The sequence below is a fragment of the Trachemys scripta genome, chromosome 8, assembly GCF_013100865.1.
Source record: "Trachemys scripta elegans isolate TJP31775 chromosome 8, CAS_Tse_1.0, whole genome shotgun sequence".
NCBI lineage: Eukaryota > Metazoa > Chordata > Testudines > Emydidae > Trachemys > Trachemys scripta.
This window is the reverse complement of record NC_048305.1, coordinates 551271-575463: the sequence shown is the minus strand read 5'-3', so window position 1 is coordinate 575463 and position 24193 is coordinate 551271. Positions and strand designations below refer to the sequence as shown.

The 24193-nt window shown below is 60.0% G+C and overlaps 1 protein-coding gene across 1 annotated transcript; it reads left to right on the top strand.

Moving 5' to 3' along the window:
- Nucleotides 1–23304, top strand: N4BP3 (NEDD4 binding protein 3). Its single transcript, XM_034779425.1, is given in 7 exon segments — nucleotides 1–3165; nucleotides 3939–4216; nucleotides 18515–18961; nucleotides 19408–19920; nucleotides 19922–19972; nucleotides 20766–21023; nucleotides 21511–23304. Coding segments are annotated over 5 exon segments (1812 nt in total). The 5' UTR covers nucleotides 1–3165; nucleotides 3939–4216; nucleotides 18515–18544; the 3' UTR covers nucleotides 22084–23304.
- The last annotated feature ends 889 nt before the right edge of the window (nucleotides 23305–24193 follow it).

Below are 24193 nucleotides of genomic sequence, written 5' to 3'. Positions count from 1 at the left end.
ATGAATACCAATCATGGGGCAGATGATGGGACGAGCCTGTCTGGGTTGGACAGAGGGGAAAGTTCTGGGTTTTAAGGGCAGAGTTAAGGGCTCAGAGGATCGCCTCTAGCTCTGGTTGGGCAGAAAGCCTCCAAGTTCCTCTACTGCAGCTGCCTCCTGCCTAGGCCCCTGCCATCAGTGCTGGGGGCTAGGGGGACTGAGTGGTAGAGCTTTGGGCTGGGGAATCTCATGCACTATGGAATCACCAGTCTTGCCAGCACCTCCTGCTCCAAACGGTATGAATTTGTAAAGTTCCCAGGAGGGGGAACGGAGGGAAGCCACAGCACCTGGGTCAGGGCTTGAGTCTCAAGCCAAAGCATCTCAAGCAGATATGGCAGCCTCTGAGCAACTGTAGCTGGCTCCTCCAGGTGCAGCTGTGCTCGGAGGTGGTGCCCAGCGGCTTCGTGCAGGTAGGGTGGGAAAGGCTCGTCCTGAAGGTGTGCAGGGTTTGTGACCTCTGTGGGGAGCTGCCACCCTCCTCTGTGCTGCATAGGGGTGGGCTACTGGCCTGAGATGTCTCACGTGAGTCCTCCAATGACTCTGCGTTCCCCTCCTTCAGCAGCTGGGATTTCTTCTTGGGGTGCTGCTGCAGGGCAACCCACTGGTCAGGCCGGCTGGGGGAGGAAGCTGGGTACTTGGCTGCGACAGAGGGGGCCTTGTAGGCTACCTCTTTGGAGAAGTAGGTCCTTAGCCACAGCTCAGTGCACGGGGAGGGAGCCATCCCAGCAGGAGCTGCTGGAGAGGAGAGAACCCAGGGGTTACATTGGGCGTGTTCGAGAGGAGAGAGGGGAAGGAACTCGAGCTGGTCACTGGGTTTTGGAGCTGCATGTGCAGAAGCACTGGACGGAAGGAAAGGAAAGCCTGCAATAGGGCTGTGACCGTACCTGGAATGTTGCGCTCCTTTCCCTCTGTGTCATTGTACTGTGCCCATCACCGAGGTATCTGGGTACCACGTGACCAAAGACACCCATGACTAGAGGCAGCGCCAAGAAGAGCAGTAACTGGGAGTTGGGGGTGCTGGAGAGACCAATTCACAGCTGGATGTCCATCTTGGCACAGCAAGGGGGAGGGATGCAGGATAAATCTACACACCTTACAAGAGGGTGAACCCCTTGGGAGAAGAGGGATTAGTTATGTGGGTGCCTGGAACTGAGACAAGGAACAAAGGGTTGGAAATGAGTGAAGGAAAAGCCGCCCAGCAGTCCAGGAATGCAGCCATGGAGGTGCGACAGAAAGGGTAGGAACCCATTGCATGGACGGATCCCTGTACAGGTCTGAACATGCCCTGGATGGGTGCTCAGCATGACCCTCTAGGCAGTATAACACAGAGGGGACTTACTATGGCTTTCCCCTGAGGTCTGACGATCCCAGGAGCAAGTCATCTGTGGAGCCAAGTCCCAGGCTGCCTGATCCCACCGTCGTCCAGCTCACGCCTCCAGCCGTCAGGCTCTCCCAAAGCACTCAGGGCAGAAGGGGGGGACCACAGGCAGCATGGGGGCAGGAGTCTGGACTAGAGCCTCCCATAAGCCATGCAGTTCCCAAAGCCAAATTTCATCTCTGAGCGTGAGGGGGCTGGTGGCAGGCCAGAGAGGCGCTCGCCTGTGAAAAAATCGGGCAATGACCCAAATTCTGACCCTCTGCTGTTGGTTTTGGGACCTGTGGAGAATTAACTAATGTCTTGGGGCGTTCCCAGAGGGCCGGTGTCCACTGCCCCTCTTGTTCCCAGGGGCTGAACCCCTCTGTCTTGCTATGGGGGCTGTTGTTTGGCAGAGGGGGAGCTCCCGGTGCTGGCTGTGCTACATGTGGTGGGAGGACAAAGGTCTGCAGGCCTCTCATCAGCCCATCCTGGGATCCCCCAAGGAGCTGAGGGATCGAGGCTGGTTCTAGTGAAAAGGCCCTGCCTGGCAGTGCTAAAGGCCCGTCCTGAGGGCTGCTCCTACCGCTGCTACATCCAGGGGTCTCCCCATCGCCGGATCAGACAGCCACTGGGTCTCTCATTGTCTGGCTCGGGGCATAGCCAATCCCTGGCTCGGGGCTTACTGAACCGACAGGGAGGGTGAGACCCCACATCCACCGGGACCAGGCTGATCCCTTGTCCCCTCCCTGCCCCCGTGGAGCTACTCACCTCCAGTTGCATGTGCGGAGCCCACGGCAGTGCCCCTGGCCATCAGTGCTGATGGATCCGGTTCAATGGGCAGGCTGGAGGAGGAGGAGGAGGAGACCTCATCGTTGGTCTGCCCAGAGGGAACAAACAGGGTCAGCACAGCAGTCAGATGCCATGAGCTTTGGCTCCCTAGGCCTGTTCCTTGAGGAATGCTCTGAGCACTGCTGTGCCCCTGGCCTAAGCTTTCATGGCCACCATGCCCTTGTCCAACAGCTGTGTGCAGTCCTGGCAGGCTGGGCCCCTCTCACCTCCTGGCTCCATCATTTCAGTGCCCACTGCCAATCGTGCTGCTAAATTGCTTTCTCTGAGAAGCTCATGGGGCAGCCAGGGTCACCCTTGGGAGCCCTGTGGCATCCAGGATTGCAAGATGTGCCCTTAGTTGAGAGGGAGGCAGGGAGTTCTGTTCTTCTCCGCAGCCACTTGCCGGACTCCACAGGTCAAAGTCTCCAGGGACACGTTCCAGGATACAATGCCTATTGCTCCTGTCCCCCAGGCTGAGATCCTGCCCCCCGACACTGAGCTGGGCAATTTAGCACCCCAAAGAGCCCACCTGCTACCTCCAGGGTAAGCAACATGCCGCTAACAACAGCCACGCTCAGAGGCCCAAGATAAGAGAAGTGAAACGCCTGGCTGGCCAGAGAGACGCCACGTACCGTATACAAGGAAGGTGATTGGGACTCAGGATAAACCTTGTTTCTTCGGCCCTTCATGCTGCTGTGGAGCTTAGTGAAGAGGGACCGTGGTCCTTGGATGCTGAATGCCTTTTTGCTGCCAGGAGACAGGATCTGCATGAACTGGAGGTCGAGCTGCAGCTGCCCTCGCACCTTGTCAGGTCTGCCACGCCTGGATTGCAGCCTGAACCATCTGCGCCAGACAACGCCATGAACCATGAGGAAGCTGCTCGAGCCTTCACTGCTCTATTTGTCCCAAACTCACAGGGCTCAGCCCACTAAGGACTGGGGGTAAAGGGAGCTAAATGTTGTGCTGAGTCCTGCTCTTAGAAGTTATATCTTGTGGCTAAACCTCACTGCCCCGGGGAAAAGCCCCCTGGCCCTGTCTCGTCCTCTGCACGCAGGCTCCCCAGTCACGTGCAGAGGAATTTGTGCCTTCCAAGTCCCTTGCCTGGTGGGCTGTTTACTTCTGAGCCAGCCTGGGTTCCTCCCTTTTCAGCAATCGGGCCGGGAAAGCCCATCCTGTGTGGTGCAGTGGCTCTGCTCTCACCCACCCCCAGTTCTGGTCTCTAGCTCTCTGAGCCACTTTCTTCTGCCCTCTCCTTTCCCACCAGCCCTTCTCCCTTCCCCTGGTCACAGGCTTTCCGCACCCGAGCTGAGACAGCGCTTTCTAGGGGTCTTTTACCAGCTAGTCGGAAAGGCCCACACCCACCGCACACCTGGCCAGGTGCATTTATGGGGAGCTTCGGCTTCCTCTGGATCAGTCCTTGGACCCTGCCAGAGAGGGGAGTCCAACCCCCCACCATTCCGCTGTATGTTGGCACCAGAGAGCCCAACCCCACCAGGTAAAGCTCCCCGTAGAGCTGCTCTGGGGCACCCCACACAGACCCCAGGAGAGGTGACTGAGCCCTGGTAATGTGTCTGGCTCATAGGTCAACCACAGAAGGGCAAGAGGTAAATGGTTCCCTGGGACACCTCCATTCCCTGGCCCCGGGTCTCAGCCCCATGGATGGGGCGGGGGTGGCTGCAACACTCACTCATTCCTTCTCCTTGCCTTGTTGCAGAACAGCTGTGTCAGGGGAAGGCAGAGCCGGCCCAGGAATTGGTCGGGGCGATGGAGACAGTGGTGCATGGCAGTGAGGACGAGACTGAGCTCCTCTGCATCCTCCAGCCTGCTGGGCAGCTGGAGTGTGCACTCCTCCCTCCACTCGGGGGTCAGGCTGTGGGGCACCACTGACGTCATGTATTTCTGCTTTTGCAGCTGAATGACCACGTAGGGGCTGCTGGAGCCAGCACCCCCTTTGGCCCGCAGTGACCGAGCCCTCAGGACGGTCACACGAAGGTGAGTCGGATGCCACTCCTCCGACTCGGCCACCCTGCAAGACACGAGCCCATGTCAGTCCCCGGTGGCCCCGCGCCCACTACGGGCTGAGAATCCCCATGAACCACCAGGGATGTGGGGGGGACTGTCCCCACAGCCTCTGCCCATGTCCCCAATGCAGACAAACTGGAGACTGGTGTCAGGAGGTGGCGGAGGGCAAGACCCTGGTTCGGGATGGGGGGGCAGGGGGGTGGGCCAAGCTGCCCTGGAGGCGTGGTGGGGGGCTAGTCACTGAGGGGGAGAGGCTACTTGCTTGGAGGATGGGAGGTGGGGGGTAGATTGACCTGGAGGGGTAGGGCGGCCCGGGGGGAGGGGCTAGTCCCGGGGGGGGCTCTTTACCCCGGGCGGGGGCTCTGGGCTCCGTGCTCCGCCTCCATAGGGGCTCCCTGGCCCGCCCACGTGGCACCGGCCCGCCCCATGCTAACGTCACAGAGCGGCGGGAGGATCCTGGGCCCGGAGCCCCCCAGGGGGCGGGGCCAAATCGGGCCATTAGCCCCGCCCACGGACCTCCTGAGCCTGTGCGAGGCCTGCCCAGGGGGGCGGGGAAGAGAGCCGGTGAGGGGCGGGGCTCGGGGGCGGGGCAGAGCCCAAGGGGCGGGGCAGAACCCAGGGGGCGGGGCCCGGGGGGGCGGGGCAGAGCCCAGGGGGCGGGGCGATCTCGGAGCCGTGGCCCGCAGGGGCTGGCCTGGCACCGAGCTCGGGGGAACAGCAGGGTCCGGTGTGTGGGGGTGTGACTCCCCTGCTGCCCCTCGGGTCCCATCCCCGGCTCGGGCTCCTCCTGGCCGTCAATGGCCCAGGGCCGGACTCTGGCTGCAGGGAAGGCCCAGAGGGGGGCAGGCGATGGCTGGGGTCGGGTCTGTTGGGCAGAGGACCCGGAGCCGGGCAGAGCTCTTCCCGGGTGTGGGGAAGGCCCTCGGGGGCCCCCGAATACGAGGTGGGACAGACAGTTTAGCATAAGTAGCTAACACACATTTCAAGGGACCCTTCAAGGTGAAGTGTTAACAGTCACCTGGGGGAAAGCAGCGGGCGAGTCGTTGGCGGGTCACAGATTCAGGGCCGGCTCCAGGCACCAGCTCTGCAAGCAGGTGCTTGGGGCGGCCAAGGGGAAGGGGCGGCACATCAGGCTTTTCGGCGACTGGTCCCTCGGTCCCTCTTGGAGGGAAGGACCTGCCGCCGAAGTGCCACCGAAGAAGAAAGCGCCGCGGTGGAGCTGCTGCCAAATTGCTGCCGATCGCGATCATGGCTTTTTTTTTTCCGCCACTTGGGGCAGCAAAAACCCTGGAGCCCGCCCTGCACAGACTGTTGTAAGAAGCCATAAATCCAGTGTCTCTGTTCGGTCCATGAGTTTTAGTATCTAGCAAAATTCTCAATTTAAGCTCCCAGGCTTGTCTTTTGAAGGTATTGTGCAGGTTTCCTTAGAGGACGAGGACTGAGAGGTCAGACGTGGAGTGATCGCTTTGTGAAATGTGTTCACCCACAGGTGATGGGGTGTTTGTCATCATTTTCCTGTGTGAGGTACACAGACAGCACAGTGATTGTCTAGTTGCACCCTCATAGTTGCTATTGGGTCATGTAGGGCACTGGCTGAGGTACACCACATATTGTGATAGGCATATGTAGGACCCCTGGATCTTGAGTTGGGGGGGTGTGTGGCTCATCCTAGCAGTGGAGATATGTCTGCAGGTTTTGCGTCTGTTGCATGGAAGGGTTTGGTGCTGTGTTGGGGTGTCCTGGTCTGTGGGCAGCTTGCTTCTGATGATGATCTTGGGAAGTTGTTTGAAGGCCAGAAAAGGGGTTTTGGGAAAGGTTTCTTTTGGGATGGGGTCCCCATTGAGTGGGGGGTGCAGTTATTTGATATCCCATGTGGGTTCCATGTGGGGTGGTAGGTGAAAACTCGGGGTGTGCAGTCGGAGGCGGTTTTAATTCTGTATTGAAGCAGGTTTTCTCCGGGTATTTGGGAGGCTCATTCCATGGGGCGCAGGCAGAATCCTCTGCTGATTGGAACCCTACCATGAGGAGCTCTTATGCCTCAGCCCAGCCCTGGGCAGAAGAAGGAAGAGATGGACTGAGCCAGGGACAGGGAGACAGGCCCATACAGCTCCCCTTTGCCTGGGGAAAACTCCTGTTTGACTACAGGAGGGCAGGAGTCAGTTTGCAGCATTCCTTAGCAAATCCGTGGCTATTGCACGAGCTCAGGTTTCCCCCAGAGGGAGCTGAGGGGCCAATTAAATGTGCTGTAAGAGCTTCAGGGACCAGCCAGGTGAAGTCCTGGCAGCTAGAGATGGGCTGACTGCGATGTTCTGCCGCATATTCTGCGCTGTCCTCAGCCTGGCCCTTGCCACCATCTGGGCTGAGTCCTTAAGGAGCAGGGTGCCCCCTGTCGTGCCCGCAAGCCGTGCTCACCCTGCTGCCTAAAAAGGGGAAACTGAGCTAATTAACTGGCACCCAGTTTCGCTCCTCAGCATGGACTACAAGGTCATAGTGAAAGCCATCTCACAGATCCACCCCAGCCACTCTTACACCACCCCGAGCCAGACCGTCTTCAATAACCTCCAAGAGAAGAGACCTAAAGGACCTGTAGCAGCAGGTCCCAAGTACGACTAGCTCCTTCTACCTGGGTCCCCAAAACCTGCTGAGGCAGTGGGGCTGATGGCATTACCACTTGCTCCAGTACATACCCCTCCATCCCGGCCCGGCAAGCTGAGGGATACCAAGTGGGCGTATGACTAATGCCCATTCTGTGCACACATGGGTCTCTAGACTGTACTGCCAGGGGAATGTAACCTACCGTGAGACTTTACTATTATTGCTCCTACAACACCCCAAACTGGGGCTGCTTGTCACATAACGAGGCAGATCCATGTCCCAAGGGATCACAATTGAAATAGACACCCCACTGATAAAGGCAGGGAGGGGAAGAGATGGCCTTTGGGCCAGAAGATGCATTGGACAGACTGCCCTGCTTTCCAGACTGCCGTGCTACTGAGGTGTCTGCACAAGGTGTAATCAGCACGGGGGTGTGGGAGCACGTGTGTTTGTGAGCACTACCTAGTGCAGCTTTAAATTGTGTAAAGGCTCTTGTGCAAACTGGGTCTCTCAACATGTTATGGCATCAACCCCAGAAAACTATAGTCACACAGAGAGCCAAGACAGAGAGGAGGGAGGGAAGACACATTTTACTGAGAAGATTTTAAAATAGATGGGGAGCTGTTGAGGCAAATTATGTGCACACGGTTGCAAGTGAGTTTGTGTTAAGAGGTTTACAGGCCATTTCAGGTCTGCAGAATCAGCAGGATGTAAGAACACTTTGGCCAGACCTCCTTCCACCCCAGATCCATCCCTCCCTCTTTTGGCTCTTCCAGCCTCAGATGCTTCCTGCACTGGGGAAGGGGGCATGCTGTAGAGCTTGGTGGCAGGGCAGCTCAGAGCCTATGGGACTAGGTTTCAGAGTAGCAGCCATGTTAGTCTGTATCTGCAAAAAGAACAGGAGTACTTGTGGCACTAAATTTGTTAGTCTCTAAGGTACCACAAGTACTCCTGTTCTTTTTATGGGACTAGGGTATTCCTCAGGGAAGCTCAGGCCTTCGTTTTGCCCCTTGCAGGCAATGCTGATGTGCCCCTCCCTGGTGCCTAATTGAGCATTAGCAACCCCAACCATTTCAAAAGCGAGTCAAGCCCCAGTAAATCGGGCTCTTGGCTTCGCAACGATGAGCTGCTCAGAACCGGTAGCCAGTCTCTTCCCGGAGGCGTGCGTGTGTTGCATAGTGCGTGTAATTACTGAATTAGAAGGTGCTGGTGCTTTGCTTGGGTCCTTGTTTTGGATTGCGCTCGGCTGGTGCTTGCATCCTTGTCTCTGCTGCAACCAACATCACGCCCCAGGATCCCGACTCCCTGAGCTGGTGACAGCTGGGGAGGGGACGCGAAGGAACAAAACCAGGCCTGGCTGGGAGTGAGCGAGTCTGATTCAGAGGCCTTGATTGTGTCACATCTCATGACTAAAGCAGGCAGGGGTGGCAAGGAGAGAGATCATTCCTGTGCTGTGCTCTGTGTAGCTGACACCGGGAGCAGAAGAGGCTCCCTGGGATTCCCTTTGAAACACCTCAGCTGCCTTCCCCTGAGCTGGTGAAACCCAGCGAGCCAGGCTGGCTGCACGCTGAAGAATGTTTAGCAAAAAGCCCTTGTGCTGCCCCACTCCCACCCCCTACCCCACCCCCGTCCAGCACAGCACAATCAGGGCGCTGCATGCAGCCTCCTCTCAGGCAAGGCCAGATTCTAAAATTACTGCTGCTGATTAAAGGGCTGTCACTGATCTCGCCCACATATTCTCAGCACTCAAGACTTCCATGGAGAAGTGAGAGAGGTGCCACTTAGTCTGGTGTTGACAACATGGTCTTTATAAACAGAGCAAAGGGCCTGGAGGGAGCCTCTGCGGTTCCATTACCACGAGACCCTATCATTGCAGCTCAGTAACGCGTGAACAGGAATGCTAGGTGTGCATGGCTGGAAAATCTGGATGCTTCATACAATCAGATGTTTCATCCCTGGCCAGTTCTGTTTCCTGTCATCAACTTCAATGGGTTTCACAATGCGAATCCCGATGATACATGTCCAGGGCCGAGCCCCAGGGCTGGGGAGCGAACAAGTCCTGGCAGCACTGAACTCCTCACGTACACCTTCTGCGGAGAGCCAGGGCCTGTCACCATGCTCCACCAGGGCCAAGCACACATGCAGGTGGCTCATATTGCAGCAAGGTGAGCCGGGCTCTCCCCACAGTGCTGTGTGCTCTTTGAGTTTCCTAACGGTGGGATGGGGCACTTGCTGATTACTGAAGCAGATCACAGTTTCCTGCTCGTGAGGTCCCTTCCCCGTTTAAGCTGCAGATTTTGTTCTTTAGGGAGTGGGTTGTGAGGCCAAGCATCATTTCACCTTGGAACGGACTGTGACCCTCAGGGACATGGGCTCCCTGCTGCTATGGCTGTAATAAAGGACACAGAGGTGCAAGGACACACACTGCCCACGAGTGGATGTGGTGACACTGCCCCTGTAAACAGCTGGAGGCATGGCTTGAAGCAGCCTGCAGTGCATGTGTCCCTGCCTAGCTCTGCCTGTACCCTGGCAACCTTCTGTGGGGACAGGTCTTGTTCATGGCAGAAATTCCAGCACCCGTAGGGGATGGGAGCAGCTTTGTCTAACTCCTCCAGTAATAGTACTTGCCCTCTACGCATCTCTAGCACCTGCCGGCCAAGGGTTCCAAGCACATTGGGAATGTCTATTCGTAAAGCTTCATAATCACCCTGCCCCGGAGGGAAGGACCGTTATCACCTTTGTGCAAAGGGGGAAACTGAGGCATGGAGAGGGGATGAGATTTGCACAGTCGTGGTGAGGCAGAGATGGGCACAGAACCCCCTGTAGATACCATCTTTCTGGGAATAGCAGCATCATGGAGGGATGGATCAGATGTTTGTAAGGGGGTGTTCTGGGTGACTTGTTCCAGGATTCCAGCTGGAGCCCTACTCTTTAGGTTGTCTTGAGTCCTGGTGCTGTTTGTGAAACGAGGGGCCTACATGTGTAAAGGGCAATAATCGAAACAGGCCCTGTCAGCCCGCTGGAACCACACCACCCATTCCAGAGGCCCCCCGTGCCAGAGCCCAGTGTTCTGGTGCAGGGTGTGAGCACGGGGCTGGCAGAGAGGCCAAGGGGGCACTGAGACTGAATACTTGGCAGGGGCTCATAGCATGGAGCAGCTGTGGATGCAGCCAGTACCTGGTGGGCTGCCTCTGCTCCCAGCCAAGCCCACCCTGACCCAGCACCTTTGCGCCAACAGCAGCAGTGCCTGTATTTCTAGCTGCCTTGGATGTGCGGGAGCAGCTGGAAAGAGGGAGCGGGTACAGATCCTGGCAAGGACGGGTTAGGCAGGCGAGGGTTGCCCCCCCCCAGGGTCTCCAGTGACTGACGGAGTTAAAGGTTAACCGGCATTGCAAGGTTGGGCTGCAGGAGCTGAGCAGGGCTCTGTGGATCAGAACCTCCATGTGCCCCCCGGGGCGGTGCTAACGGTGGGGGGGCGCTAAACGGGAATATCCCCCCCCCAATAATGAAAAGCGACTATAGGGGCCCCCGGAGCTGCTGGGGCTCTCAGCACTTGATTAATCTGCTCCTGCCTGCAGGGGGGTCCAGCTGCCGGCCCCTCTCAAACCGCGGCCAGCAGCGGCCCCGTGGCTGGCTGGCGGGGCGGGGCGGGGCGGGCATCGCAGGGTCCCGCCCCCGGGCTGCGATCCAGGCCGGGCTTTGCCGCTCCGGGCTGGGTTCCCAGAGCCGCCGCGATGCGGCTGCGGGCGGGAGCGGCGTCCGGGCCGGGTTTTGCCTCTGCCCCGGCCGAGCTACAGCAGCCGCGCGGAGCCCGCGCCGCGAGCCCGGTGAGTCCCGGGGCCGCCCGCGCGGGGCACGTGTCCGCCGCGCCTGGCCCGACCCGGCGCCTGGCCCGGGCCCCCGTGCTCCGGGCCCCGCATCCGGCTGGGGGCTGGCCCGGCCCGGCCCGGCTCTGCGCGGGGTCAGGCCGGCAGGACACGGGCTTTGTTCGGGGTGCCCGATCCCGGCCCGGCCGGGGCGTGGGTGGGGCTGGGCCGGGCCGGGCCGGGCCGAGCCGGGTGGGAGCGCGGAGCAGTGGGTCGGGCTGCAGAGGAGCCGTGGCGGGGCTGGAACAGCTGCCGAGCGGCGGGTGGGGGGAGCCCGGGGCGGGCGGCAGCGAGGCCCCGCTGCGGAGCGCTCGAAGGCCGGGGTCTCTCACTCGCCTACCCGGGCGCTGGGTGTCTCGGGGCTGGTCTGGGTCGGCCCCGTGTTCCTGGGTTCCCGGGCCGGGGGCGCGGGGCTCCTGGGGTCTGCCCTGCACCCAGCGATTCCTGGGGAGCCGGGCTGGACCAGGGCGGGTACTGGAGAAAGGCCGTTTCTCGGTCACTATTGCTGGTGCCCGGGACAGGGGGGCGCCCCTGCCAGGCAGCCGCCCACCTCCCTGCCAAGCGTGTCTGCTCTGCTGGAGGGGACCCATCCCCGGCAAAACGGTGCTGTTGGTTTGAGATCGGATTCAGGATTCCTTAACCGGGGTCCCAGGTGCCTGAACTGCGGCCCCCAGGGCCGCCACCTGGCTCCGAGCTCTGCATGCCCGAGCCCCGGGCTGCAAACCCCCCACTGCTGCCTGGGCTGGTCTGTTCAGGTCAGGTTCCCTGCGGCCTCCGCACTGTGATAGCCGAGAGCGTAAGACTTAAATGTTTAAAACAGGTTATTTCCTCTCTGGACACATGGAAGATCCTGCAAATGGGGGTGAACAGGGGAAACCGGTGAACTGACTGTACCAGGTGCTGTCAGACACTCCGAGAACACAACAGGAATGTTTCCTTCTCCAGCTCCTGTGTTCTGAGCTGTTCCTGGCGGCAATAGGACATGAACAGTGTTCAGACAAGAGCGTGGCTCTGGAGCGAACGGTGACCTCCTTCAGCAAGAATATGTCTGTGTTTCAGCAGGATTGCTGTCTCAGACATACCCGCCTGGCCTGTGGGACACCAGCCCATTCTGCCCCACTCTGACCTCCGCTCCTCAGCCTCTTTGCCTGGGCACCTGACGCTGGATGCTCAGGGTTTGTGGTGTGGGTTAGTGGACTTGGGCTCTTGGCTTATATAGCATGTGTTGGGCTTTACTAGGGTTTTATGCTTGAAACCCCCCCCCATCCCCGCAGGTGTGTTCCTCGTTCTGCGCGCTGCTGGTCATTTTAGAGCTAAGGTGATCTGCGGTCCCCATCAGCCTAATGTTGTCTCCCCGTCACCGTTGTGAAGTGGTGTGTCTATAGAACTCGGGTTACAGAACCTGCTAGTGGGTGTCTGACAGCAAGGCCTTGGCAAGAGGAGGGATGCAGGGTAGCGGCGGGAGTCGTCCTCGGGACGTGTGGTATGAGTATGGGTGGCTGAATGCCCTGTCCGGAGCTCGAACAGTTCCTAGGCTGGGCTGTGCTTTGGGACTCCCTGTGGGATAGCAGCTGGGGTACTGTGGAGGTGCTCAGGTGGTGTTCCCAAGCTGTGGTGTTCACCTTCCCTGGGGATTTCACAACCTACAGGATCTGGCAGAAGAAGCCAGGAAAAGCCTGCCATTTTCATGGTCTGGCGCTTCTGCCTCCGCTTGCCACAGGCATCTTGTGGCTGCCCAGGGAAGTGCTCATCTTCACTTAGGGGTTGATGATGTTTGGGGGTTCCTGGTTCTTCCCGTTGGAGTAAGAAGGGATGGGCGGCCCCGCGCTGAGTATCACTGCTGTCACTGCTCGGCACCTGGGGGTGGTAAATAGCACCTGGCTCTTGGGGAGCTTGCCAGGGGCAGGGAGGTGGAGCAGCAATTGTCTGGTGCAGGAGTTCTCAAACTGCACTGCACTGAGACCCCTTCTGACAACAAAAATTACTGCATGACCCCAGAAGAGGGGACTGAAGCCTGAGCTTGCCTGAACTCCGCTGCTGCTGGTGGGAAGCCAAAGCAGAAGCCCAAGGGCTTCAGTCTTAGGCTGGGGGCCTGTAATCTGAGGCCCTTGGGCTATGGCCCTGGGTGGTGGGGCTTTGGCTTTGGTCCTGGGCCCCAGTAAGTCTAAGCCAGCCCTGGCAACCCCATTAAAACGGGGTCGCAACCCACAGTTTGAGAACCACTGGTCTAGTGTTTCCAACCAGTGCTGAGATTCTTGTCAGGTTTTGGAGAATAACCCCCAGCCTCCCTGTCTGGGACAGACTCCCTGGGGCTGCTGGATTCTTGCTGTTCATTGTGGTCAAGGGCATGGGGAAGAAGCCTGGCAAAGCCAGTCTCTAGGAGCCAACAAAGCCCATTTCCCTGGGGTCTGCAGGACTCAGGGGATTGGGCCATTTCCTGCCAGGTTGCTGGCATGAATGCAGCCCAGACTGCAGGCTTGGTGGCCTGTGTGAAGAGCTGGGGGAGGGGGTGTCAGGCTAGTCCCCTAAGCCCTGAAAGCTGAATCTAATTTTCAAAAACTCCATCTTAAGTGTGGGTTGCAGAGCCTGCCCCTGTGGGTAGCCACTGCTTGAGCCCTGCTCTGGGCTCTTCGCTGGCCAGCTCGAAATCCCAGGCTACACTGTACTGGCAGCATCTTCCCAGCTCGAACGTTCCCTGTGCAGATGCCACCGGGCTGAAGTGTTCCAGCTGTGTGGCCATGGGATGGGGCTGGTTTCTCATCCTGCCTCAACGTCTCCCACCCCACTCCCATGCTGCTCCAGGGCAGCTTGTGTAATCACATGGCTGGTCTCCATTTGTCCCTGCCCCCCAAGCACAGCACTGCTGGGTGGATGGCACCTTCCCTTGGAATGCAGCCCCAGCCCCTCTGTGAGTCGTGCTGTGGCCGTGGCCCTGGGGAGGTGTCTATGGTTTAAGTCCACCCAGGGTCTCTCCCACAGTCCCGGTGCCTGTCCCTTTTGTTACTGAAGACACAGGCTGTGCCGATGCCGGCCTCTCCAAAGCCAGGGCAGGGTACCAGGGCCCTGCCTGCTCCTGATGAAGTCGTGGCCAAGCTCCCATTGAATCCGGCCCGCAAGCTCTGCTGCACTGCACGAGCTCTTCCCCAGGCTTGCGTTTCGGAATGCGTGTGACCCGCCCGGTCCGGAAGGGCCCTTCCAGCCCAGCGGGATTGGAGCCCGGCAGGTGCCAGAGGCTGATTTGAAAGGAACTTCCAGACCAATCGGGATACAGGCCCAGGTCCTGGCAAGACTCTGTGGACTCCAGAGGGGCTGGGGCATGTCCCATTGGCACCTGGAGGGAGCTGATATCCTTGCTTTGTGGCTGCCAGGGCAGTGCTTTGATTGCTGTGCAGTGTCGTGTGCAATGGATCAGCTGCCACCCAAGGAAGGGGCTGGGGAGTCACTCACTGAGCATTCCCTGTTCCCAGGGGCTCCTGGACCAGGTGAGAACGTTCCTCACGTCTGTGTGTCATGGATACCTTCAGGCTGCTCCCAATCTGTCTGCGCAGCAGGGGCTGGGAGTTAGCCAGGCCTCCTGTGGCTGTGGTCGCTGCAGTGTTAAGCAGGTCCGGTGTGGCTCACCTCCCAGGAACAGCCAGGTGCTTTGGGGACCAAAGTAGGTGTCTCAGTAACAGGGATGTTCTCCCCTGGCAGTAAGTGCTGACCCCACTGCCCCAGTGTGACGTTAGGGGGTGATGTGCTGCTGCAGTGCTCTACCAGGGGTGATGTCAAATGGCACCACGCTGCGGGATTGAGCGAAGCCATGAAGGAGGCTTTTACAAAGAGACGCTCAGTCTCGATTTAGAGCCTCCAATGATGGAGAATTAACCCTGCAAGCTGCACCAATGGTTAATTCCCCTCCCTGTAAAAAGCTTGTGCCCCGTGTTCAGTCTGAAGTGTTTTATTCCTGTGTGACAGCATGTGGGGTTATCCTAGGGCCCAAGGAGGGTGTCTGTGTCCCGGCTGGGGCTGAGAGTTGCTTTCCAGTGCAACACACCTGGAATCCAGCTCAGGTCCCGTCCCCTCCATGGGGGTGTATACAGGGTTGTTCTGGGGTGGGCCACCTCACTGACGTGGCTCAGCCAGAGAGACTGCTGCAGAAGAGAGCAAGGGGCCAGTGGGCCGAGAGGCCTGGAACTGCATGGTGCCCGCCCCTGCCATGTGCCCCTCAGGCAGCCAAAAAGCCCCTTCTAAGAAGAAGCAGGGGAGGAGGCAGTGGGATGGCACCTGGGCACCACTTGCCTTGGTCTGCCAGAGCTGTGCACTCGAAGGGAGACGCCCACTGGGCACAGGTGTCAGTGGCATCTCAGGTACAGGGAGGAGATTGGGCCCAGGAGCTCCTGCAAGCTGAGCTGCTCCGTGGACCATCCCTGCTCCACAGAGGCAGTTCACTCCTTGGGGTGCTTGTGTGGGTCTTGGGGGGGAGTCGGCTGTGGGGTCTGGTCCCAGCAGCTTTTTCATGGCGTGGGGCCTGCTGCTGGAGACTCTGGTGCTTGAGGTGCAGGGAGCCCTGCCCAGCCTCTGAGGAGCGAGAGCCCTTGCAGACCCTTCTGAGCTCCCAGAAGCATCCAGGGTGGCCCAGCTCCCCTGAGGAGCGTGGATCCCTCCTCCCCAGGTTGGAAGCCAAATGCAGGTGGCTTGTGGGAGCAGATGCTGGGTTCCCTAGGAGGGAGATGACCTTGCAGGGCAGGAGCTGTCAGACAGGTTTGTGCGTGACAGTGATTAAAGGGGAGTTGTTTGTTTACACAGTGCCTGGTGCAGAGAGCTGGGGCGTTACACCTGAGCTGGGAGCTCCCTTGGGCCAGGGCAGTGCCTGACCCAGGGCCCCCAGCAGGGATCTGTCTGGCACTGGCAGTGCTGGGCTTGGAGCAGGCTGAGACCCCTTCCTCCTGTCCCCCAAGCTGCAGTGGTGATGCGACTTGTAACAGGTTCCCAGCTATGGGCCTTGGACAGCTTCACCTCCCCACCCCCATACTTGGCTGTCCTGTTCTCACTGGGGCTCTGAAGGGAAGTTTCCCCCCACCCCCCCGGACACTCGGGTATCCAGGGCTGAGTGTTCGAGGACAAGTGGGTGAGAGTCATGGCACAAGCTGCGCTTTCCCGACACAGGCAGTACTGCCGCATGGGCAGACTGGCAGCCGTGCTGTTCCCGTGCTTAGCCTGTTCATTTTTGGCTGTCATGACGTTATTCCAGGGCTGGTTGGTCTTTGCTGGGCAAGTCATTTAACTGCTTTGTCTCACTTTCCCCATCTGTAAAATGGGGCCTCTAGCGAACTCTGCCCCCGCTGGCTCTGCCGTCTTTGGCTGCCTGTCCCGGCGAAGAGCAGAGGGAAGGTGTTGGAGGCAGGGCACAGAGAGCAAGCCCCTGGAGACTGCCTTTGCCAGTGGAAATGCCACTGCCGATTTGGGTGCCCGAGGCAAAGCGTGAGCCTGCAGTAAGTGGGCAGCGGCCTTCGGGGGCATTGGGGTGAGGTCCGCAGTCCAGGGCAGGTGGAAATGCTGCTCAGAGCAAGGAGCTCTCCCAGCCGGGACCTCGTGGGCATCTTGCTGGTTCTCAGGCTGGGCTGGGTTCTCTGTGCTCCCTCCTGGTGCGGCAGCAGGCCCCAGAGCTGGCTGGTCTCGCTGTACCCGCTGCTGCCAGGGTTGATGGGCAGGGAGCAGGCAGCTGCTCCCTTGGCGCTGAGTAGAGCATGTTGGGAATGATGCCGGGGTTGGTAGCCCTATGCACTGAGGGGGAGGCCTGACCACTGCCCTGGGTAGCACTGGGGAGGGAGGGGCTGTTCCTGTCCCCTGTGCTTCATGGGAAGGGCAAGGGGCTTGTTAGTTGCTAAGCAGCGTTGTCAGTTTCCTCCTGGGCTTCCTCCCAGCAGGGCCCGGAGTGTGCAGCCTAGAACCTGCTAAGGAAACTGCCACTTCCTACCTCACGTCCTTCCTGTTCCTGTCTCCCCCGCTGGTGCCATCTGGCCTGTGCCCCGCAGCCCCCATGCCACAGCATCTGCTTCCGTTCGCTGCCTGGAATGGAGCATCTCAGCCCTTCCCCTCCTCAGGGCTGGGGCCGGGACACTGGCTTCAACCTCTGCTGCTGTCTGGAGGAGCTGGACGCCTCGCCCCTGTGCCCCTCCTCGAGGGGATGGAGTGGGGAGGGGGGGACAGGGAGCCCAGGCCATGGGGCCTTGGGTACGTGCAGGCCTGGGCTGCCAGTTGCCTTGCTTCTCTTGGTGCAGCTGGTCAGGCCCAGAAGGTTGAGGTAGGGCAGGAACCCTGTTCTGAGCCCCTGGGACTTGGCAAGAGTTTGTCCATTGAGTGCAGTGGGGTCAGGACCAGGTCCCAATGGAAGAAGTTTCTGGCACATGCGGGGAGCTTCTGCCCAGCCAGACTTTCCATCCCAGCTGCAGCAGTGCCCTGGCGCCTGAGGGACTGTCTGGTGGCACCTTGTATCCGCCGCCTGGGGGCTCTGGCATTGCGCCGTCGCTAGGGCAGCACTTGGCACGTTCAGTGGCCCAGCCTCCAGCAAAGGGCCATGTCTCCCCCGCAGGGATTCCCCTGGTATCTTGCACTCGCACCTCAAGGCTGAAAGCTGCTGGGCTTTCCCCCAGCTCCTGAGCTGGGCTCTGGGCCTTCCTCTGAAGGGAAAGGAGCTGCACCAAGGGGGAGGGGAGGCGCTGGCCTGGCAGCCCTGGGGGAGCCAGTCATGCCCACAGTGGGTGCAGCTCAGACAGGGACACTGCTCCCTCCTTGGGAGCCAGGGGGTAGCAGCCTCTGTAGCCCAGCCAGCCCTTAGCCCCTCTGCTGTGGCTGCCAACAGGGAGCTAAGTTGGATGCTGGATTTTGTGCTACTGAGACCCCAGTTTGCCGGCCTCAGAACAGCCATGGAGGGGTGTCGTCTGCCTGCCTGGTCTGGATCCCCCACACTCCTCTTGTCTGCTCTCCCCTGAGCCGGCCTGAGGAGCCCCCCCCAACGTAGTGCTGTGGCCAGGGTCTGCAAAGGCTCCTGGGAGGGTGGGTGGCTGGGTGTAAAGACCATGCTGCCGGCCCAGGGTCCCGTCTGAGCTGGGAGGAGGCAGCCACAGCCGTGTGGGGACCAATTGTCCAGGAATCAGCCTGGGGACAGAGCCCAGGCGGGCGACTGGAGCTTGCCTGCCTGGCTGGGTGGCATGTGCTTGTTTTGGTTTCCCTCCCCAGCCCCCCAGGCGGGAGGAGGAGCTGGGTGTGGGAACCACCACGTCAGACAGGAGGGAGCAGTTCAGCCTTGGCTGGGTGGCAAGGCAGACCGACTTCCAGCCGGATCCTCCCAGCGTGCTGCTCCCTGGGGCTCGGCTCTGGCTGCCTGGGGGGAGCAGGTCAGTGGCAGAGGACCCTGCTTTATCTCTGGGGAACATGCTAGTGTCTGGCTGGCTTCTGTTGGGGTTCCCAGCTCCAGAGGCTGAAAGAAGGCACCTGCATCCTCAGCTTACAGGCCTGAAGGGAGCAGCTGGCGCCGTACAGACCCACTCCCACCAGAGGCTGCTTGTAAGCAAGGGGTGAGGTGGGGGTCCCTGCATGGGGACCCTGGATGAGTCTTTGGGGCCCTGCTGTGAATGCTGGGAGTAGTAGTGGGCTCTGTATGACACAGGGAGATGTGGCCTCTCTGCCTCCCCTCTGGCTGGCTGGGCATCCATGGGGATGGGGGAGGGAGCCCTGCTCTCCCCCTCAGGGTGGGGCTGGTGGACATAGAGTGGCCCCAGCCACTCACGCCCCTTTGCTGATTGTCTGTTCCCTCCTTTGGCAGTGCTGGTACCACACGTTGGTCTAATTCTCCATGGCAACAGCACAGGCCCCTCATGTGACCTGTGACCCTGGCAACTGCCTCCTTGACTCTTCCCTAGCCTCTGCGCCTGGGAGCTACGGCTGCGGCATGGGCAGCGTGGGCAGCTTGGTGGAGAAGCAGGACTTGACGCCTGTGGAGCTGCGGGCGGTGCTGGGGGGCTCGCGGGGGCTCCGGCAGCCGGACGGCCTGCTCCGGAAGGGCCCGAGCCAGCGGGAGCTCTTCAGCTACTTGCACAGCGCCAGGAAGGAGCCCCGGGCCGAGAGGAAGCACCAGGCGCTGGGGGCGTCCTGTAACCGGGACTACGAGAGCGACCGTGAGAACCGGTCCCCTGACCGCTACTCCCGCGAGCACCACCGGGGGGCAGACTTCTCCAAGAGCTCGCTGCCGGAGCGGGGCCGCTTTGACAAGGTGAGGCCCTGGGTGATGGGCTGGGCTGGAGCAGCCCATGTGGCTAGGGATCCGCGGGACTAGTTGTAAGGATGTTTCCCACAAGTGCGTCGCACCAACTGCCCCTGAAATGCAGCTGTCTCTAGAGTGGAGTGCAGCCCCCAAATGGGAGCTGGTTGGCACAGAACACGTGAGGAGGGGGCCCTTACGGACAGTCCCCATGTTCTCGGCGGGCCAGGTGGTGATGGGCCCCTGTAACTGCTGTGACAGCTGGGAGCTGCTGGAAGGTCCTTGTACATAAACCTCATCTCTGTGTCCAGGGCAAAGGGGTGGGGCAGCCCTGAGCCATCCTGCAGCTGGGGACACAGACTGGGGTGCCTCAGCTCTTCTCCCTGCTGAGTGGAGGGGCAGCAGGGCTGGGTGGCTCTGCTGAGACCAGGTTGATCCTTGGCTCCCTTGTCTTTCAGTGTCGGATCAGGCCATCGGCCTTCAAGGCAGTGGCTGGGAAAGGCCTGGTTTCCATGCAGGGTCTGGCCTCATCTAAAGGGCAGAAGCTGTCGAAGAGCAATGGGAGCCTGCACACCCTCCTGTCCCAGAGCAGCACCAGCACCGGTGCCTCCTCCCAGCATGGCCACATGCGCACCCACCTGCTGCACACCATCAGCTTAGACGAGGCCTCCAATTCCAGCCACAACTCCATCCAGAGCTTCCCCATCTACCCTCCCCACTTCAAACCTGCCCAGGGCCAGTTCAGCGCCTCCATGGGCCACATCAACCACATTGGGGGCTCCCTTGACAGGGCCTCCTGGGGCCCCAGAGACCCCCTGACAGTGGAGAAAGCACCTCTGTCCTGCAAGAGCATGGCCACGCTAAGCCGTCTGCAAAGCTCTGGGGAGCCCCCACCCCCCTACGAGTTCACCTACTCCCTGGAGGACGTGGTGAAGCAGCTGGAGGACCGGCTGCAGGAGAAGAGTGGGGAGGCTGTGGCAGTTGAAGAGGAGCCTTAGCGAGACTGAAGACCCCTTCACGCAGGTGAGTGCAGTGGGGTTGGTCTGAGGGTGCAGGGCCCTGGCCTGCTTCCCCCCCATCCTAGCCCCCCCACCCCCAAAGCAGGGATGCTAGTGTCTCATGTGTTGCCCTCGTGGTGTTGTCTTGGAGCTCACTGCATGTTGGGGTCTGTGCGTGGTCCATGATTCCCTGGAGTGCTGTGCTGGCAGTAGTGTGCTGGTGTGTTGTGTCTGGTGCGAGCAGAGCGGGGGAAGGGCACGTTCACCTCCAGAATCCAGTGACCTGTTGGGCAATGGGGAGCTTGGGCCCTGCTGCTCCCAGTGCCAGAGCATCGGGCTTGCTCCAGAGAGATTGGGCTTGAAAATCTCAGTGCATGAGGAGCCTTTTCCCCCTTGCACCAAGGGAAGGTGGTGGTGGGTGGCCCATAGGAGCAGCTGCCCAGCCTGTATGTGCTCTCTTGAGAAAATGGAGACATTTATGTTTCCGAAGCTCGTACTAGGGTGGGAATGGTCCAGTGCCAGGAGGTGAGCCCTGCTGTCCTGACTGAATCCTGCTTGGAGATGGATTGTGTGTTGCTGCAGGGTGGCCCTTAGAGCTGCTGCTTCCCATTCCAGTGTCATGGGGCCAGGCTGCTCCCTGTGCTAGTGACTTCCTTTCACTAAGCCACCTCTAATCCACCATGGAGTTGGGGCAACTGCTCCCCGCTGCAGGGCTGGGATCCGGAGCAGCCTCAGATACTAACAAGCTGCTGGAGGGGGCTGGGCTGCCTGGCACTTCGCCCCAGGAGCTGGGCACAGACCTCTGCTTGTGCCAGCAGGTTTTCGAGGACAAACAGCATCTGTGGATGGATGCACTGGACGAGCTGAAGCAGATGTATGTCGCCAAGCTGCAGCAGGTGACCCAGCAGGCCCAGCGCAGCCAGCGGGCACTGCAGCTGCAGCTCTACAAAGCGCAGCAGGAGAAGAAGCGGCTGCAGGAGGAGCTGAGCCTGCACCAGGGCCAGTGCGAGGAGCTGAGGCAGTGGCAGCAGCAGTGTGAACGTGTCAGCCCCAAACTAGAAGAGACCAGGTGGGAGGTGAGTAAAGCAGAGCCCTGCGGCTCTCCTTCACCCTTCTGCCCCAACAGCTGTCCTAGTGCCCCTCAGTCCCAACCCACAGCCTCGGCACAGGCGCCAATTGTACCATGCTCTGGGGTTTTGGGGGAGGAACTTTTGGCTCAGGACGAGGCAGAGAGAGGCTGAGTCACTGTCATCTGTGACTTAATGCAGCTGTGGACCTGGGACTACAGCCAAAAGCCTAGTGACCCCCCCCACCCCGCCTCCAAACCATCCCTCACACCCCTACAAAGCCTCCATTTCCTGCTTGTGGGAATCCCGAGAGTGCTGCCTGGTATGGCTGCCCCATGGCAGGTTTAATGCTCTATGCCCCTGCCTGGCAGAGTTGGGATTGAATGGGGCTTTCCTCTCCAGATTCACCCAATGATTCTAAACCCCACCCCTCCTTTTCCTGTGCATCTCATATCTTGCTCTGTCCCTCTCCACCCTTTCTCTGCCTCTTCTGCAGGTTTGTCAGAAGGCAGCTGAGATCTCACTGCTCAAGCAGCAGCTTCGAGACTCCCAGGAGGAGATGGCCCAGAAAGTCAGTGAGATCTTCAGCTTGAAGACCCAGCTGCGGGAGGCCCGGGCAGAGGTGCAAGCCAAGGACTCTCAGCTGGCCCAGCTAGGGGACTCCTTCCAGGCCCCACCAGAGCCCAGCTCCTCCCTCCCTTTAGGGGATGCTCCCATGCCAGTCTGCCAGGACTTCTCTGGCTGTGAAACTGATGACTCCAAGTCTTGGGGTCTTCACAGCGAGAGTGGTGAGCCCCCGGAGAGGCAGGTGGAGTGGCTGTGGGCAGAGCTGCTGCGTGAGCGGCGTCAGGGCCAGCTGAAGGCTGTGAACTTTGAGCTGGAGCGGAAAACCTGGCAGGAGGAGAAGGAGAAAGTGCTGCGCTACCAGAGGGAGATCCAGGCAAGCTACATGGAGATGTACCACCGCAGCCAGGCTTTGGAAAGGGAGCTGCGGCAGCTGCGGGCTGAGCCCAGAGATGCTGACGCAGACTCACCCTGGATCGAGAGAGTCGAGTCTTCAAAAATCTGAATGGGAAGCCAGCAGCCTGGACTGGGAAGGAGCGAGAGCTCTTGGGATGGTACCCAGGCTGCACCATGGACTGACTGGGCTAGCCAAGGGGGCTTCTCCATTCAGACCGATGATGCTGTGAGCACTGCAGGTCCATCCCTGGGGAAGTCTCAGGAGCAAGTGTTATTTCTGCCTCTGCAGCAGGGGCCTGTGCTCCAACAGCTGCCTTGGGCAGGGCAAGTTTGCACCATGATTTTTACTGTCTGCCAAACAGAAGCCCAGCATCAAGTGGGATTTCCTGTTCCTCCTCCCCCATCCCCTGCTGCTTCCTACCCTAGCAAGGGCTCTGGCCCCGCTGGGGAGATGCCCAACTTCCTCTCCTTACACTGTCCAAGCTGCATGCCTGCCAGTCTTGCTGCATGTCCTTCACACTGAGGCTGCACTGCTCACTGGCCCCAGCAGAGAGCTGCGGCAGACTAAACCTGCCCTGCTGTGCCAGTGCTGGGTGCCCATGCAGGTAGCCTGGCCTTGGGGCTTGAGGCCTGGGAAATGTGAAACACGGATGCTGCGGAGCACTTCCTGCCGGGGCTAGAGCTGCCCTGGCACCTGGCTCTGCTGGAGTCTCTGCAACAGGAGAAAAGGAGAGCCTAGAGGGCTCATGCCACGGGGGACAGGTGCAGGGGCTTTGCAGACCACCCAGGGCTGTGGCCTCTGTGCTGGGGCTTCTCGTGCTGCTTCGGAGCTGGGTCGGTATCCTGACCTAGAGAAGGGGAGATGGAAAGCAGCTCCTGCCAGAGAGCATGCACCATCGCTTAGACCTATCCTTGCCCACCCTCCCCCGTTCTGGTCCAGCTGATGTCTGGGTATGAAGCTTTCCCGTGAGGCAGTAACACATGCCTAGTGAGATGAGATAAGTGAAGAACCTTTTCCCCCACCGGCCCGGCCCAGCCCAGGGTGAGGGGAGGGATGGGACCTGCCTGTGTAGAGCGAGAGCCCACAGGAGAGCACCTGGTGGGGTCACAAGCACAAGTGCAATCAGGGGGAAGTGTGGTCAGCTTTCCCCCCATTCAGCTGCAGAGCACAGCCCAGAACGTAGGCTGTGGCTTGGTGCTGAGGGGTGGGCAGGGGCAGGCTAGCACCATGGGGTGGGGCAGGGGGCTGGCTGCTGGGTGCTCTGGATATGAAGGTCCAGGCCTGGCACGGCTCTGCTCAGCCTCTCCTGGAATAAATCTGAATTTGGTACTTCTGGCTCCTGTGGCTGCTTCTTTCTCTCCCTCCATGGGGGTGACCCCAGCGGCTGTCCCTGGGTGCTCACGGGGTGAGTTACAGGCCTCCCAGCTGACAGCATAGGGCAGCAGTGAAGCTGGTATTTACTCTGCATCCCAGGAGGTTGCTGCAGCCAAAACTCCGTATGCTGCTGACCAGGGATGTTGAGCTAAAGGCAGGTGTCTGGGAAGGGGAGCAGTGCTCCCAGCGTGGGGACCATGGGCCCAGTTTCTGAGGATGATGCAGACAGGGCTCCACGTGGCCTGGCCCCTGGCTGTCCAGTGCTAGCAGCAGGGCTGGGCCCCACCTCCAGGAGCTGCTTGCTCCATTGTGTGTGTTCCTGCTGGAGTGGGGGCTCTGGTTTGTCTCTAATGGGCTGGCAGCAACATGCTGCTCTTTAAGGTCAGACACAAGCCCCCACGAGCAGTCCTGGTGCAGTGCCACTTGCCTCTCCCAGCTGCACGTTATCTGATGGGTGGAGAGGAACCAATCTACTCAGTCCTGCTGGACACAGGTGCTGGGGGCTGGCAGGGTCAATCTCTCTGGCCTCATCCTGGCAGCACCCTCTGGACTCTGCTTGGAACTGAAATACACAAGATGCCAACAGCTGTTGTACCCTCAACCACTGGCCAGTGTCTCCTTTTAAGTCCCCTCTTGTCATGGTGGTGCCTGGCACCTGTCCATGCCATCAACCTGGCTTGGCCCTGCAGTGCCAGGCTGTGCACACACAGCAGTGCTCCTGGCTGCTAGCCTAGTGGGGCTTGGCTCTGAGGAGCTGGAGCCCGAGCCTGGGATCTGCGGCAGGTTTGTTATTCTGGGCCAGCTGGCTGTTGAAATCTCATTTGTTTGCTGGTACCCACATCAA